The following is a 16,241-nucleotide window of genomic DNA, read 5'->3' as shown; positions in this document are numbered from 1 at the left end:
TTTCTTTGATCATCATAATCATTTCAGTCCAAGAACGTCCACTGTTGGACGTAGGCCTCCCACATAGATTTCTAATAGAACCAGCTGAATACTGCCTACACCCAATATTTACTGACAATCTTAATACGAGTATGGTTGTCTATCGACCTAGGGAGTGGACATGCTACGCTGCGGTAGTTGCTCCAACAACTTCAGAACCTTCTTAACCATCTGCCCTATGGTCTGCCCACTGCAACTTTAACTTGCCAATCTGCTGGGCTATGTTTGCTATAGAATGTAATGAAATGAAATAAAACATTACATAAAAAAATCAGACAGTTTGAATGAAACCAGTACAAACCTTAGTCATAAAATTGTCTTTCTTAAACATAACTTTGAGAGCTTGTCCGAGGGCGCACTCGGGGTCGGTGCGCGATGGGGGACGCTCATCAAATGGGTCAGGGTCTTTCTTCATAAAATTCTCTGTTTCCGCTTCAATTATTTCTGCTATCCTGGAAATGAGAAAAGAGTATTTAAATTTTGCATCCTACTGGTTTTATTGGAAAAGTATGGCAGAGGCCTATGTCCGGCAGTGAACATCTAAGATCAAATGATGAAAGTTATTTAGAACTTCCATTGAGCTGCATGCTCAAAAATGATTAATAAGGACTAAAAAATAGAAATAAAACTAACATTTACAACCATGTATAGATGGAAATCCTACAATATGTTTGCCATTTTATACACTACACTCCAAAACCTCAGGGCCTCAAAGGCATCTGTTCCTAGTGCTATATATGTATATATATATATGGCCTGCCCACTTCTACTTGCAAGTTCACTATGACATCCCAAATTTCTGATTTTGTCTCACAGAGAAACCTACAAGGGTTTTTTTGTCAAGAACTTTAAACAGATGTCACTTACAATATGTAACAACAGGATACTTCCAAATATAAAGCCACCAAAACAATTATTTTATTTATTAAGTTCATGGACCCTTCCATTCCGTGAACTCAATCAGATGAAGCTGTAAAAGCCGCAAGGCTATCAGCATAAACTTCTACAGATACAATACAATAATTATTTTATTTATTACTTTCAAAATTTCATTTCATTAAGTATATTATTATATTATTTTGGCTAAATGCTAGATTATAAAGATCTGTCTAGACTTCTTAATCTATATAAACTAGAGCAGTGTCAACCTTTTTTGGGTCATACCTCACCTTAGTCATTCTAAAATTCTTATGCACCCTTATGAAACATATAATTTTTATATTTAAGCAACAACTAAAAGAGAGTCAAGTTCAGAATGGTCCCTCTTAATAACCAAATTGCCCTCCTGTGGAGTGTGAGGTCCAGTTGGAAAACATTGGGTTAGACATAAATACTTTAAAGAGGTGTATATTTCAAAAACTATCAATGTATGGTGCCAACAAAATGGTACAGTTCAAGCTCGGGAAGAAATAGTAGACATGGTTGGGAAGACTTGGACCAGAATAACAACCAACTTGGAGAAGAACAAGTGGAAGAAAATGTGCAAATACTTTGCCAAAAGACACGCAAGCATAAAGAGTGAAACAAAAATTATCATGTAAACTTTATAAATTGTTAGTTAATGTTTAAATTTAAATAAATAAATAATATAACAAAAATAAAAGTGGATATCAGATAAATATTTTGAAATATTGTGAAATTTTTGTCATGTTCTAACATGTCAAGACATGTTAGAACATGATCTCAAAATTTTTTTTTTAAATTACGGAACTGAACAATCCATAAATAATGTCTCAAATTGATTTTTGTCATAACCTAGTAACATTTGAATAAAAGATGAAAGGTTATAAGCAAAAAAAACATTTTAGTAAATTTTAAACAGACATGATTTTTAATAGACCTAAACGGAGTGAAAAAACGGAGAGAAAGATAATATGAAGTATAGAAGAAGAGAATAGATATAAAAAACATAAGCGAAAAAAATTAATGAAGAAATATATATCCCTGTTCCCACATAAATAGGTGTGGAATGAGAGCTTTCCAATAATCGTCGCTATACAAAAAAAATTGGCATAAAGGGAAACTTCACTGACTGTCAGCGCTGACTGCATTAGCAGAGAAAGTGTTATTTTTTTTCCAGACAATGACTTCTGGCAACACAAAGTCTGTGAGGATCTATTGTAAATAATAATTATTTTAATATGCGGTAACCCTAATTATAAAACTGTATTATTTTAGTATAATGTTATTTATTACATCTGTAACCATAAATACAGGATGTACCATATATTAATTGACTGCAAATGATCTATACATTCTCAAACATAAGGCTTTTACAAATGTAATCACCATGTATATAGTTAATATATAATTACGATGACCATTATTTTTGTGTATAGTTTGGCTTGAAAATTCATGTAAAGAATCTAACCTAATCACCCTGTATAACAAAGTTAAAATAGCCACACTAAGTGAAAGTTTTGGATGTTTGACTTTTGACATGGTGCACACACAACAATTATTTATCAATATAATTGACAAATTGACCGCCATGGCAATTTTCAGAAATCTGGCATAAAATGACAATTTGATATAATGCTACATTATTAAAAACTCTAAACCTAGTGTATAGTTATCAAAATGCATAAAAATGTGTTTGTTCTTTTGCTTTAAAAAGGATTTTTTTTAATAATATTTTTTGTTGGCTTTTTAATAAATTTTGTTAGCATAAGCCAGCATTGGTATTTGTTCTTTTCCCAGAATAATAAAAGAAAAAAGAAGCAGCCTATTGATATTAGGACGGATATATTTCCAGTATAATCAGAGGTGCCCAAAAATGACAAGTAAACACAGGATGAGATAACAAATTTTTGGCGCCCTAGAAAACTAGTGGTTAAAGATTTAATTAATATCTGATTTCTAATTGTGTTTCACAAGTTATTAATAAATTTCGCAATAATTAACATAATATTGCTCATGACAGTTGTTGGATGCAGGCAGTAGAACACTGATGATCATGACAAACTTTGTTGGGGGCCTATGCTGTTTTAATGATGAAAATGTTTAATGGTTTACATAAATATGTGCTGCATGTGTGTGTATACAACCCACATTAAAAGAAGTCATTTAATTTAGAAAGGGATATTTAGCCACTTCTGCACATGCAGTAGTAGTTGTGCAACAAAGTGCACTGCCTGCCATCCCGCTGATAAATGCGCATGCGGCAAACAATGCGAATTACACAACTACCACCGTTAAATCACTCAACACATGTTTCACCCCTCCACTGGGGCATCTTCAGGAGTTATGTTACAGCGATTAGTGCCAAACACAGAGTCACTCACAGTCAATGTCACATTCAAACACAGAGTTCATTTAAAACATATGCTTTACACTTATTCAATACTACAAAGCTATAATTAGCAGGAAAAATTAATAAGTTTTAATTTTTCATTTCATTACGTATGTGCATAAGTGATGTGAAGTTATCTATATTCAACTCTGTTCATCTGTTTAAGAATCCTTTGTTCTTCAATTAGAACCACAAATGGCCTGAACAGGAAGTGCAGTGGGGGTCATATATGCCCCACATGGCATGAAATGTGATAATAATTGGTACAAAGTCAAGAACTATGTTAGTTCTATAGGATTGAGTGAAATATACATTTTGTCTAATTTCATTATTATATCTAAAGTTTGTTTCTCAATAGAATTAGCTAACAATATTTCTCAAAGGATCTATAGTAAAAATAACAAATTAATCAAAAATGTAACAAGTCTTTCATATGTCTCAATATATACATATATAATAAAGTTCCATGACATATTTTAGACCTCTATTTACTTAGTTTATTTATTTTATTTACACTTTATTGTAAACCACAGATAATAACTGAAAGTAAAAGAAACAATTTACATAGAGCCACAAGAAATGGTCTTATAGCATAAGGTGATACCGGACAAACTTTGGATAGAAATGAGATGATTAAATCTTAAATTAAAAGTATAATAAACAAATCTTATTACAGTATTCATGAATTTTTAGTTTATCGGAATGTGTGGAACATAGTTTGATTGCATGTTTACATGATGGATATTATGAAATATACTTTAAATATTGTTAAATTTCATTTAAAAAGAATAATTGTTGAGTTTCTGGCCAGCACAGAACAGATCTGGATTTCGAGCTGATGGTAGCTTAGTGCTTATAAAATTAAAATAATTGATGATTCAAGTGTGTGTATGCCTACTTGATTAAAAATATTGTGAATTTGTCAGTTGAGCTGAAGTAGTACATTCCAAGTGTAATGTTGTTTTCCTCAACAGATTATGACTAAAGGACATTTTGACGTTTCTGGGAACGCATCCTTGCCTATGATTTATTAATGGGATAAGTTGTTCAAATTCTTGTATTATCTATTTCTGACAAATTCAGTAAAGTACAGCCGGCAAATGATCTACGACGTGCTGTAGATATACAATGTGCTATTTGACGTTTCATGGTAAACACCTCACCTGGTCAATGTCGGTATAGGATCATAGCTGGGTGTTGTATGTTGTTCCTCCCACTGCCTAAGCAGTTCGGTGACCTCTTGAGCCGGTGCCGAATCCATTATAAAAACATTCACTAATTATTAATTATTTTCAATACAATTATAACCTCACTAACATCTGTCATGTATCACTGTCGGAGCACCGTACTAAATTAGTTCACTTACAATCAGATTATAAAATTAAATTAATTCTGTACATACAAAAAATTCATTTATAATATTTAATAATATTAGCTAAATTCGTTTTATGAAAGCGTATCTACTATATACCGCGCACTCCTATATTACGATAGGGATGCTACCCCCACATTACTATCGTTTTACTAAAGTAAATAATGTTTACACAGTAGCTAACCAGACTATCAACATATATAAGTGTTATTAGTTTTTCAATATAATAATTATTTTTAACCTTGAATTTATTTATTTGCATAAAAAATTATTTATCAACATGAATAACATTGACAAACGAATAATCGACACATAAACATTAAATATAATCATGAAGTAATTGTAAAAAGTATGAATTTGTTACTTTTTAACGAATATCGCATTTAAACTTCTAAAAATTCTTCTAAAAATTTAGAAAAAGAATATAAAGTCTGGGTTTATAATTTTTTTTAAATAATCTAGTTTTACTAACTAAAATCAAATTTGTTGAATTCTAATAATAAATAGTTCAGATAAGAAATTATATGAATTTTGTAAAATATTTTCACATAATTTTTTTTTAAACTTTCATTTACTTTACAACGTGAATCTTTTTTTTTTCAAAAGTATACTGATACCATAATGCTTAAAATCTGATATGACTTTCTTTTTAATTTTTCTTTTAATATAATTTTAGTTTAATAACTTATCTATACACGTGTTTATAATTAAGCATTTCGCTGACGAATTCATAGTCAATTTTAATATTTATTGAATACATATGCTATCTACAGTTTATAATTAATTTTGTATTCAATTCTTTTATAACATCAATAAGAAAACAATTTTGTTCAACATACATCGTTGAAAAAATTGGTAAGTAATAAAATTCAAGTACATCACTAGCTTGATAGAGACGTGGTTGTCAAAACAGTGGTTTTATCGGCGGCAATATAAATAGTATTCAATTTACCTTAGATACGTTATTATTAAATAATTCATAAAATGTCGTTGAATAGTTCAGGTTGTGAAGAGAGAATCTCTTTAAGAAGTTACGATAGAAAACTGCGATACAAAGCTTTGCTAGAAGATTTATCGGCGATAGGTAAGAAGTCATTATTTCAACGGATTTTAGACATTATTTATTGAAGTATCACACTGCCATATACAACTAACCATAGAAACATTGAAATATGTGTGTATATAGTGTATGTAAAGCAAGCCGCTAGTGGAGGATCATTTTTAGCTCACAGACCTGTTAGCTCAATTTCGACGAAGCTCCTCAAAGCTAAAATAGCCTGCAGCATAACATCATACACATTACATAGTGGAAGTACAGTGTTGTAAACCCGTGCGGTGCCGAGACATTCTTGAAGCAAGGGAGCAGATAAATCGTTATAATTATATCTACAATGGTACATAGTATATTACGCCTAAAACAGTCTTGATGATGGACTTGTGTTTAATTGCAGAGGAAGATGCTGACAATGTGCAGCAAATGGAACAAACCTCTAATGCAGTTAAGGAAGTGCAGAGTCTACTCGCCGAAGGTGGTGTGGAGGAACGAGTCAAACACCCTGGTGAGTTCTATATTATGTTATATCATGGTACCAGTAATATGTGGTACAATCTTCACAAACTATTTCTCTAAGTCAGTGTACTAATTGTACAGGGTGATTGGTTATAGGTGTAAAGCATGGTTGCACAGACTTATTAAGACTACAGTCCACTCGGGCAAATCATGAATGGACGGCCCGGGGGCCATGGTCTGTGCATCTATGGTGTAAAGCTTTGAAGGTGTGAATATTTAGCTCACTTATCAGCAAAAAAGTTTAAAGTGTTCGTGGCTATTTTCAACCTTACATTAACTATAGGTACAGATAGTAAATAAGAATTAATTATAACACTTTGTACCCAAGAGGTGAGTCTCAATCATAATGCGACTTGATGCTGCAACTTTAGAAGTGAAAGTCACTCACCACTTTGTTTGCTGTGATAACTTGATATGTGGTGGTGGGTTCTTATACTTTATATAATCTTAAATTGTAAAATGATATTCCTTTAAATGCAGATAAATCTTTTTTATCTGAAATTAGTCAACGAACATGAACTCGATTGTATTTTTGATCTCAGTTTGGACTTAACATCGAAGTAAAGTATTTTCTTAAATATCAATTATGGTTTTTAATCCCCATCACCATGGAACATAGTAATGAATTGAATAGCGTTCAGTGAAGCAAATGCTTCAACTACGCCATTCTGAAAACATCCGCTTAACACATTCCGTGCCATGTGGAGCGTTTATGTCCCCTGCTGTCATTTCTGTTCAGGCCATTTGCAGTTCTCATTGAAAAATATAGGATTTCTAAAAAAATTTATTGTATATTGTGTGCCTCTTCAACATCACAACCAACGTCAAGGGTCTGCTGGTATTTCTCAAGGAGTTAGGTTGGCTTGATTAAGGCCAACTGTAACACAAAATAGGCACAGTGCTGCTTGGTTGCTAAAACCAGTCTGTTGAGACAAGACAAAGACAAGAAGACTATATTGTCAGTTCTACATAAAATAAGATTTTGAACACTCTTAAGGAGGTTTTAAAAATAATACAAAGATAAATTAAAATTTTTTTTAACTAACTTATAAAATATATGTTAAATGATAATCTTCACTAACATACTAGTATTTCTTTTATTGTTTTGGGGAAGATAATAAAGTTTTGAATGGGTTTAATATATAGCTCAGGGATAGCCAAGTTCCTTGATAGTACGAGCCATTGTTCGAAATTTGAAATATTTCGCGAGCCGCTTTTGAATACGCATTTAAACACGCAACCAACTTTTTTTTTTACAAAAATTATATTTACCAGTGCACTTTCGATAAATATTGCACATTGACCTTGGGAAAGAAACAATCGGCCAATTTCGGCTTCATAGAGTGTTATCTCTGATGCACGAAATACAAACAGTCCGGTATCTATTAGGAGTAATTATTTTTATTATTTGTATAAAATACACCAATATTTCTATAAGTGGTGGTTTTAGGTTGTGGTAAAATAAAATAAAAAAAAAACATGTTCACATTATGTTTACGTATTTAATTATTTAGTAAAATTTCAACTGTACATAATAAACACCATTATACCTGTTGTTAAAAGAGACATTGTAATAAAAATAATGATAATTCTAATTCTCAGTTACTTCCATTTCACTATCTGTGCTTTTAACAATAGGTACAAATGATACTTGTTTTAACAGCTCCTAATAGATACCATTTGTTTATATTTCCCAGGAGATGACATGGGCTATAGTAGTGTATTGGAAAAATTTTCAGGTGAAGGCTACCTGGACTCGAAGGTGCTGCGTGCCACCAGTGACCTGGCCCTTCGATGCTCTGACTCCGTCAGTGGAAATATCAACACATATAACAAACATGAGCTCGCACAGTATATAGTATGTATTTCTTATTTTTATGGTTTATGCAAGTAGCATTAACACCTATATGTGTGAACGTTTTAAAGATGTGAATATATAAAAACATTAAAAAAAATTTTTAGAAAGAGAACCCCGAGTTCTTGGATTTGGTGTTTCCCCATGAAGTGCCGGCGGTGTGCTGTCTGTTTGGCACCTTTGCACCCACGCCTCCAGAACAGAGGCCTAGGGCTCCACGTCGTCGAATTGAGCGCCAGCAGATCGCAGCTCTGAAGGCTCCGGAGGCTGTGGACAGGTATGTAGTTTCAGCTTTAATAACACCACTTTAGCCATAGGATGTCCACATATTTGTACCAGGTCTGGGTGGCAGTAGCCCGCATACAGCGGTTTTAATAACTTTCAAGTTTTTCTATCATCCTTATGGGCGTATGCGACATGCTCACAAATAAAGGCTCTTGGGGAAAAACATCAAGGATAGTTATTATAGTACTATGTACTGTTTATGCTAAACAATGCTATATAACCATAAGTATAGTGTTTGATTTAACTAAATATTTACTCCACAGGGTGTTTAGAAATAGATGTTAAAAGCTTTTAATAATAAACAATGATACAAAATGAATGTGTTTTTAGAACATGTATTGCGATCTTTGAAAGTCTTATGGTGATGTTCAAATTGCCTTCAGGTTGGAGGAGACAGGAGATGTTCCGGAGATGGTGAGCAGAGTGCACCGGTTTATAACGAAGATGTGTCGGAAAGGTTCCCTGTCTTACTTCCATGTGGTGCTGGACCCTGGAAGCTTCAGTCGCACCATTGAGAATATTTACTACGTGTCGTTCCTCGTCCGCGACGGCATGGTCGCAATTGATATTGGTGAGTTCGTTAACAATTTTTAAATTTAAATTTAGAATACACCAATACCTCGCTTTGCGTCGTTTCGTTTTGCGTTTTATTCGAAGTTGCGTCGCTGCTTAATTAGTACTAATTTTCACTGTGCGTCGGTAGATTTTAGAGATTGCGTTGTTTTGTGTTCGAGTCTTTAATTTATTTTTTGAAATTATCTTTTTTTACAAAAGGTGGCAACACTTTTGTATCTGGTTACAAAAAAGGTAAATATTTTTTCAATTTATTTAGTGGCAGAGTTACATTATTTTTCATATTATTCAATTTTCTTTTTAAAAAGTAGTATTTTCGTAACCCTGGAATCTATCTTCGATCTTTACATGGTTTGCTATAAAAAATCTTAATTCACTTTGCACCGTGTTTTTTTGGAACGTAATCACGACGCAATGTGAGGTATTGGTGTATTTTAATTCAAGTAGGTTTTATGCACTTTTAAATCTTTTTAAGCTACCAACGGCTTGGAATGCTCATCTCAGTAGATATACCACATTATAATATCAAAAATGTCAATACGACAATAGATGTAGCCAATATTTTAAAGAATCAGCAGAGCTTGTCGGCATTGTTAAGAACAAAATCAAGAATTAAAATAAAGAGTGGGGTAAAGCCAATCAGGACTAAAATCAAAACGTAAATTGTAATAAAAATCTACATCATAAATGTCAAAGCGCAGTGACAGTTGGCGCCATTTGTAAAAAATAAGGCGCGTTCATATTATGACATTCATTTAGCGCCACCTGTATGTATCATCGCGAGGGTCCTATCACTACTTAACTACAAAATATCTATTTGGATATGTATGTATGTATGTATGTATATATATGTATATGTACATATTTGCATATATATATACATATATATATATACACATATATATATATATATATATATGTATATATAATCTTTATTTTTATATATATTATTTGTACAAATGTATGGATGTACAGTAATGTATGCACACCCTAAACTGCCCTCTTCTTCATGTATCTCACCTCCATCCAAAGGTTGTTTGGTAGAGATCACCTGAAGCGATAAGACTGCCTCTTGTACTTATATATGTATATTGTTCCTTTTTCCCATCTATTTATTTTCTATAGTGTACAAGAAATTGTAAATAAATATATACAGGTTGATTCGTTATATGTGTAAAAGCCGTTATATGTTACAATAATTTAATTTTTCTATTGGAATATGACAGACAGATAACAATAATTATTAGTAAACTAAAATAAAGTAAAATATAGTAATACGATTTTTTTTAACTTTTTCTTACTATATTATCAATACTTTACCATTTGCCTTTACATCTATTTAGAAACACCATGTATAGCGAACAGAAGGTTGTGTAAACTTGATCTGGTGTTTTCAGACGAGAATCATGGGCTGCCATTCATCACGACGGTGCCGGCAGCGCAGCGTGAGTGCCAAGAATCGTCTAATAGGAACCAATTCATTGTCTCTATGGATATGGCGCGATGGAAGGCAAGTCAACCTTCGGTCACATAGTGACCACTTGTATACGACATAGGAACTAGAATGGGATTGAGCAACACCTAATGCTCCAAGTTAAAGCAATATGAGGGTTTCCAACACAGCCTGCAACAAAAAGCCTTAAGGTTCAAACCTCACCACCCCCCACCTCCTACCCCCTACAATTTTAAACCTTAGATCTACTCTCAGTTCCACTTGGCTACTGCTGTCATCTTGCTTTACTTCTCTTATAGATTTCTAATAATACTGGTTTGAAGCGGTTTGTCTTCAACTTCTTGCATGGACTTTAACAATGTTCTCTACCACTCCTCTGTGCTATATCCGGTTACTTTCATTCTTCTTTAGATGTCCTCATTCCTCAATCGATCTGGTAGAGAAATCCCAAGCATAGCTCTATAGTCTGTTGAGCGATTGTAATAGTTCAAAATATATTCAGATTCATCCGTTAGTATCTGTATATATATTTTTTATATACCCCTATCTTTGGTGGGACAGGGACTTTACGGGCAATTTATTTTTTCACATAGTTATTTATTATTTCCATTCTCTCCTTTCATTCTTCACATATTCTTTCAATCTATTCTTTCATGCCACATTTCTGCTATCTTTCCTTTTTACTCTGTGACCTTTCATTCCTCCCGCATTACATGTTACATTTTATTTTTATTTCTTTTCGTTTACCTTTTTATCACAATTTATATCACATTTTGAGTTACAATTTATCACATTTTTTCTTATTGTCCATTTAAAACTTTTCTTATTTTCTTTAATTTTTATTTTTTTGTATCACTTTTTTAATTATTTCTGTATGTATCTGTATATTACAATTTTAGTCATGTGTTATAGGAACTGGTGGAGGCGTTCGACATGAAGGAGCCAATGATGGTGCTGAAGCGGTAACGGGTATATACCTCTGGGAATAGACTGATATGTACAATAAATATATTAATATTCCGTTGTTTTATTTCGTCACAAAAATTGTCATATGAGAAGAACTTGGAAATTGGGGAGGCTTTATGTGGACGCTTCATGGCTGGAAAATGAAGAAAGAAATAATTAAACTTTACGACAGGGGTGTCAAACTATCGGGCAGCAGTCGAGATGAACATTGTTGAAACTTCGTTGTTTGAAGGTATGTCGTTGTATGTATAAAGGGTATATTCAATCCAATTGTTATCATTCATTTATTCCTATGTCCCCATGGGGCAGAAGGCGTCCACAGTATGTCGCCATCCCGAACAGTCTTGAGCCTCGCGCTTTACTTCGCTCCACGTCATTCCAACTGCCTTCACTTCTGCAGTGATCGTCAGGTTTGCTTTGAGCGGCCACGTCTTCGCTTTCCTTGAGGATTACATTCTAGATAAGAAAAGGACCAATATTACTTAGAATGGACTTCCGCGAGGTAACGCCTGATTCCATTAAATATCAATTCTAGATCTTGCGTCGGTATGTGATCAGAGTCCCTTCAGAGCGTGTGGCCTATCACGTTCCACTTGCGGCGTTTGATCTGCTGGTCGATCGGCATCTCAATCCGATTGTAGTTTCTATATATTATGTTATAAAATAAAAACACTTGAAATGTTTAAAATATTTATTCGATCAACACCTTACGCAGTTAAATAATTCCAATTCACAACAATTTATAACATATGCCTTAGCTATGGAATACTAGGATTAAATAAGAGTTGTTTAAGGTACGTGGTGTTACGACGGAAATTAAAACAGACGAAGTACAGTACTCGGCGATTAATATCGCACATCGATTTTTGGAAAGAGACAATCGGCTATTTTCGGCTTTGAAGAGCGTTATCTCTGTCGCACGAAATACAACGACTGACAAAACGTCACATAGCTGGTGTGTGACAGAGATAGTGCTTTACTAAGCCGAAATTAGCCGATTGTCTCTTTTCAAAGGTCGATGTGCAATATATATCGTCGGATATTGTATATAAGATTTCCACAATTGGATCGCGATATATCTATAAAAGGCTTAGTGACTTGAAATTTATTAACAATATTCCTGATACCGAGAATAATGACAGCTGAGAATTTTTGGAAATTTGACCAAATGTTTTGAGTTTATGAAGTTCGCGAAAAGAGACCAGAGAGAGCCAGTCTACAAAAAAATCCTCCAGTTGTGTATACAGGATGAATCGGCTAATTTCGGCCTAATGCGAGGTACAGCGGATTCGGTGATAGCGATAATAATAAAATTATTTTTAAACTATATCGACTTTATATGACATCGCATATAGATACGTATATATATATCTAAACTGTTGGCTTAACATGGAATAGGTTTTTATATCGAAAACATTCTTGAATTTCTGGATCTGTCAGCTTGATTTATATTTTAATAAACATTATATACATGGTGATAGGATATAGGCGAAAAAGTTTTGCTGTCAAATAAAAATAATTGGTTTCAGTAATAATAAAGAATTTATATTTTTTAATTATTGTTTACTTTATACTTTAATAAATTATTGGCTTATCAAAATCTTTTTAAACCATTACACCTATAACCAATCATACTGTATATTTTAATATCTCGTATTCTATTTGATGTTAATTCTAGAATTTTTCAACTATCAGAATTACAAAACGACTCCATTGATTCGTATATAAACATTATTTTGCCAATGCGTCCCGATATCTGATCGGTATGTATTTTAAAATAATTATTAAAAAACTATTTACAAAAATTAATAAGAAATCATAATTAAACGGCTTAAATAAAAATATACAAAGTTATTTACACGATAATTTTCGTAGTCGGGCGGCGAGCGAAAGTTCATTTGTTTAAATCAAAACCGTACTATTTTTACATTTATACAATAAAATATCCGATTAAAAGTAGGTTATATGAATAAAAAAATAAATTAGGTATTATAATAAATGTAACCAATATAAAAGGTCTGTCTCAAATGGCGGTAGAAGATTACAGGTGAGTTTAAAAAAAAATAGACGCGGATAGATCCCCACAAGTGGACTAACGATTTAAGGTCACGGAAAATGGATGTGAGCAACGCAAGATTGGTCATAGTGGCGATTTTTGGGAGGCGCATATGTCCTGCAACTTACACGATGATAAATAATTGTAAAAATCATATTTTTGTATATTAGGTTAAGTTATTTAACTTAATGTATGGCAGTGAGAGGGAACCACGGGCCGACAAGAGTAGCTTAGGACATTTGGCTGCAAGGTGAACATACGGCTTAAGATGGAGAGGCCCTATGCCCAGCTGTGGACTTCTAAAATGATGACGAAAGCACTAGAGTACCCATTATGCAAATACCGTAGTTCCTCACACCGAAGGATATTTCAGCGGGTAAGAATTCCACATAACCTTCTCATATCTACAAAAGCAGGGTATCTTGAACATCCAAAACATTATCTCCCCCCAAATTACATTTGCAACTTGAACTTCGAGTAAAGTATGTTAACAACTATGTAACTTTGATAAATATAAATATTCCGTAATGTCATTTCATTTAACACGTTCTCCGCCAATGCGGTCAGTGCTGACCGTCAGCGAAATTTCCCTCTAAGCCTATTAAAGATCATAAACCTGTTTAAAATTTACTAAATTGTTTTTTTTTGATTTTATGCTTTTATTCTTTTACTCAAATGTTACTTGGTTATAACAAAAGTCAATATAATTTATTTATGGAAATGACATCTGGCAGCATTGACCGACACGGCCTGGAGAGGAAACTATTTTTTTCCTCGGCATAGAACGTGTTAAAATAGAGAAATTCCATACACTCCTAAATTTCTATACATCTGTGTTATTTCAGTTGCGCCCGGCTAAAGGAAAACTATCCTATTCATATATCGTAAACATTTAAATAATTTTAATTGTCATTTTAAACTGGAAATAAATTTAAATAACACACGAACCGAGTTAATAATATATAGTCTCATTTTTAAAAATTACAACTGTTTGATCATGTTTGATTTTTATTTAAAATTATATATTTAAATAATGAACTATATATATATATGAGCAGGTTTTTTCGACTATACCAGATGTAAGTAAGAAAAGGACCAATATTTAGCCACTTCCGCACATGCAGTGGTAGTCGTGCAACAAAGTGCAACGCCCGCCAGCCCGCTGATAAATGCGTATGCGGGAAACAATGCAAATCACACAACTACCACCGCCAAATCACTCAACACGTGTTTCACCCTCCACGGGGCATCTTCAAGAGTTATGTTACACCGATTAGTGCCAAACACAGAGTGACTCTGTGCTGGCGGCCGATGCACTTTGTTGCACGACTACCTCTGCATGTGCGGAAGTGGCTAAACATTGGTCCTTTTCTTACTTAGGATGGACTTTCGCAAGGTAACGCCTGATTCGATTAAATATACCAGATGTGTTGATACAAACTATTTCTATAAAAATAAATAATAGTTCGTACAATTTGAATTTAAGCGAATGAATGATATGAAATCCACAAATGAATGTATAACGAAGGTATTTTCAAAAGAATCAATATCACCGACGTGGTTGGAAGAATTTCTCATCTGAAGTGCCAGTGATCGGGGTTCATCAGTAATGAAATCGACGGTTTTTGGGGTCAAAAATTCTCGAGCGCTGACCATGATCTGGTACACGCAGCGTGGGTATGTCCACCAGCTTGACCCACGACAAAGTCAGCAGCGCAAGACGAGTCATCATGGCGGTCCTTGAGGGAGTCCTATCTACACTCCTGCATCCATCGTCTTCCAACCTTCACCAGGTATATCCACGTTCTATACCTACGACTTACGTTATGTTTCATAAAACCATTAGAAATCGTCAACTTATTCCTGGTAACACCATATTGGAATATGGTATCAACACTGGACTATTGCAACGGAATGCGCCAAAGTTCGGATTTCTCTACTCCAGGTGTTGAAATTCTAAATGCGTATCATAATCAGGACTTGAAGATCTGTAGAACAAACAAGCGAGCAGGTTGAAGTGGAATTGGGCCAATTGGGCCTTCAGATTCTGGACAAATGACTTTGATAAAATCAAGAGACGTTGTATATATATTGTTACCAACAGAATCTATGGAGGTCCAATGGAACCCTACACCTGACTAACCAATGCCCTCAAATAGGAACAGCTCTTGGACTATCAATCTAAACTCCTTCAGCATTCAGACCCATCGGCTGAGCTGGTCGAACCTCGTCCTCGATCACTGGCTTCAGATCTGTCTGAATTTGTGGGCATCATGTTCCCACTGATGGTAAAAAAAAAGATTTATAAACGTCACCGACACAAGCACAAAGTTTATATGGCAGCCATTATTATAGATCACGATTTATATTCACATATTTAAAATAACTATAAATATATAACACACGCGAGTCGATTTGCGAGGTGATATCTATGGCGTTGTGTTTGTAGGATTATATGTTAATATAAATAATCCTGCAAACGCAACAGTGTTAACTGTGTTTGCAGGATTATATTAACACTGTTGTGTTTGCAGGACTATATTAACAGTGTTGTGTTTGCAGGATTATATTAACATTGCTGTGTTTGCAGGATTATATGAACCTTGTTGTGTTTGTAGAATTATATTAACACTGTTGTGTTTGCACGACTACATTAACAGTGTTGTGTTTGCAGGACTACATTAACACTGCTGTGTTTGCAGGACTACATTAACACTGCTGTATTTGCAAGATTATATTAACACTGCTGTGTTTGCCGGAATAAATTAACACTGCTGTGT

The 16,241-nt window shown here is 33.8% G+C and overlaps 2 protein-coding genes across 2 annotated transcripts in view; one reads left to right on the top strand and one right to left on the bottom strand.

Moving 5' to 3' along the window:
- The window catches only part of mahj (LisH and WD40 domain-containing protein mahjong), a 50,701-nt gene extending 45,861 nt beyond the window's left edge, over positions 1 to 4,840 (bottom strand). Inside the window, exons 1-2 of the mRNA XM_068769759.1 lie at positions 4,495 to 4,840; positions 341 to 491 (exon numbers count right to left, since the gene is read on the bottom strand). Coding sequence (XP_068625860.1) covers positions 341 to 491; positions 4,495 to 4,592 — 249 coding nt within the window. The 5' untranslated portion in view covers positions 4,593 to 4,840. The remainder of the gene's footprint in view (positions 1 to 340; positions 492 to 4,494) is intronic.
- A 767-nt stretch (positions 4,841 to 5,607) lies between these two features.
- Nse4 (Non-SMC element 4) lies at positions 5,608 to 11,523 on the top strand. Its single transcript, XM_068769949.1, has 7 exons — positions 5,608 to 5,787; positions 6,155 to 6,262; positions 8,013 to 8,131; positions 8,236 to 8,405; positions 8,797 to 8,984; positions 10,384 to 10,496; positions 11,352 to 11,523. Exons 1-7 carry the CDS (start codon positions 5,688 to 5,690, stop codon positions 11,403 to 11,405), a joined length of 852 nt encoding a protein of 283 aa, XP_068626050.1. The 5' UTR covers positions 5,608 to 5,687; the 3' UTR covers positions 11,406 to 11,523.
- The last annotated feature ends 4,718 nt before the right edge of the window (positions 11,524 to 16,241 follow it).

The sequence above is a fragment of the Battus philenor genome, unplaced genomic scaffold, assembly GCF_028537555.1.
Source record: "Battus philenor isolate CCGP_79_NKW_IND1 unplaced genomic scaffold, ilBatPhil1.0.hap1 SCAF_29, whole genome shotgun sequence".
Lineage (NCBI taxonomy): Eukaryota > Metazoa > Arthropoda > Insecta > Lepidoptera > Papilionidae > Battus > Battus philenor.
The sequence above is the reverse complement of the archived record's forward strand: the minus strand, read 5'-3'. Positions and strand labels throughout refer to the sequence as shown.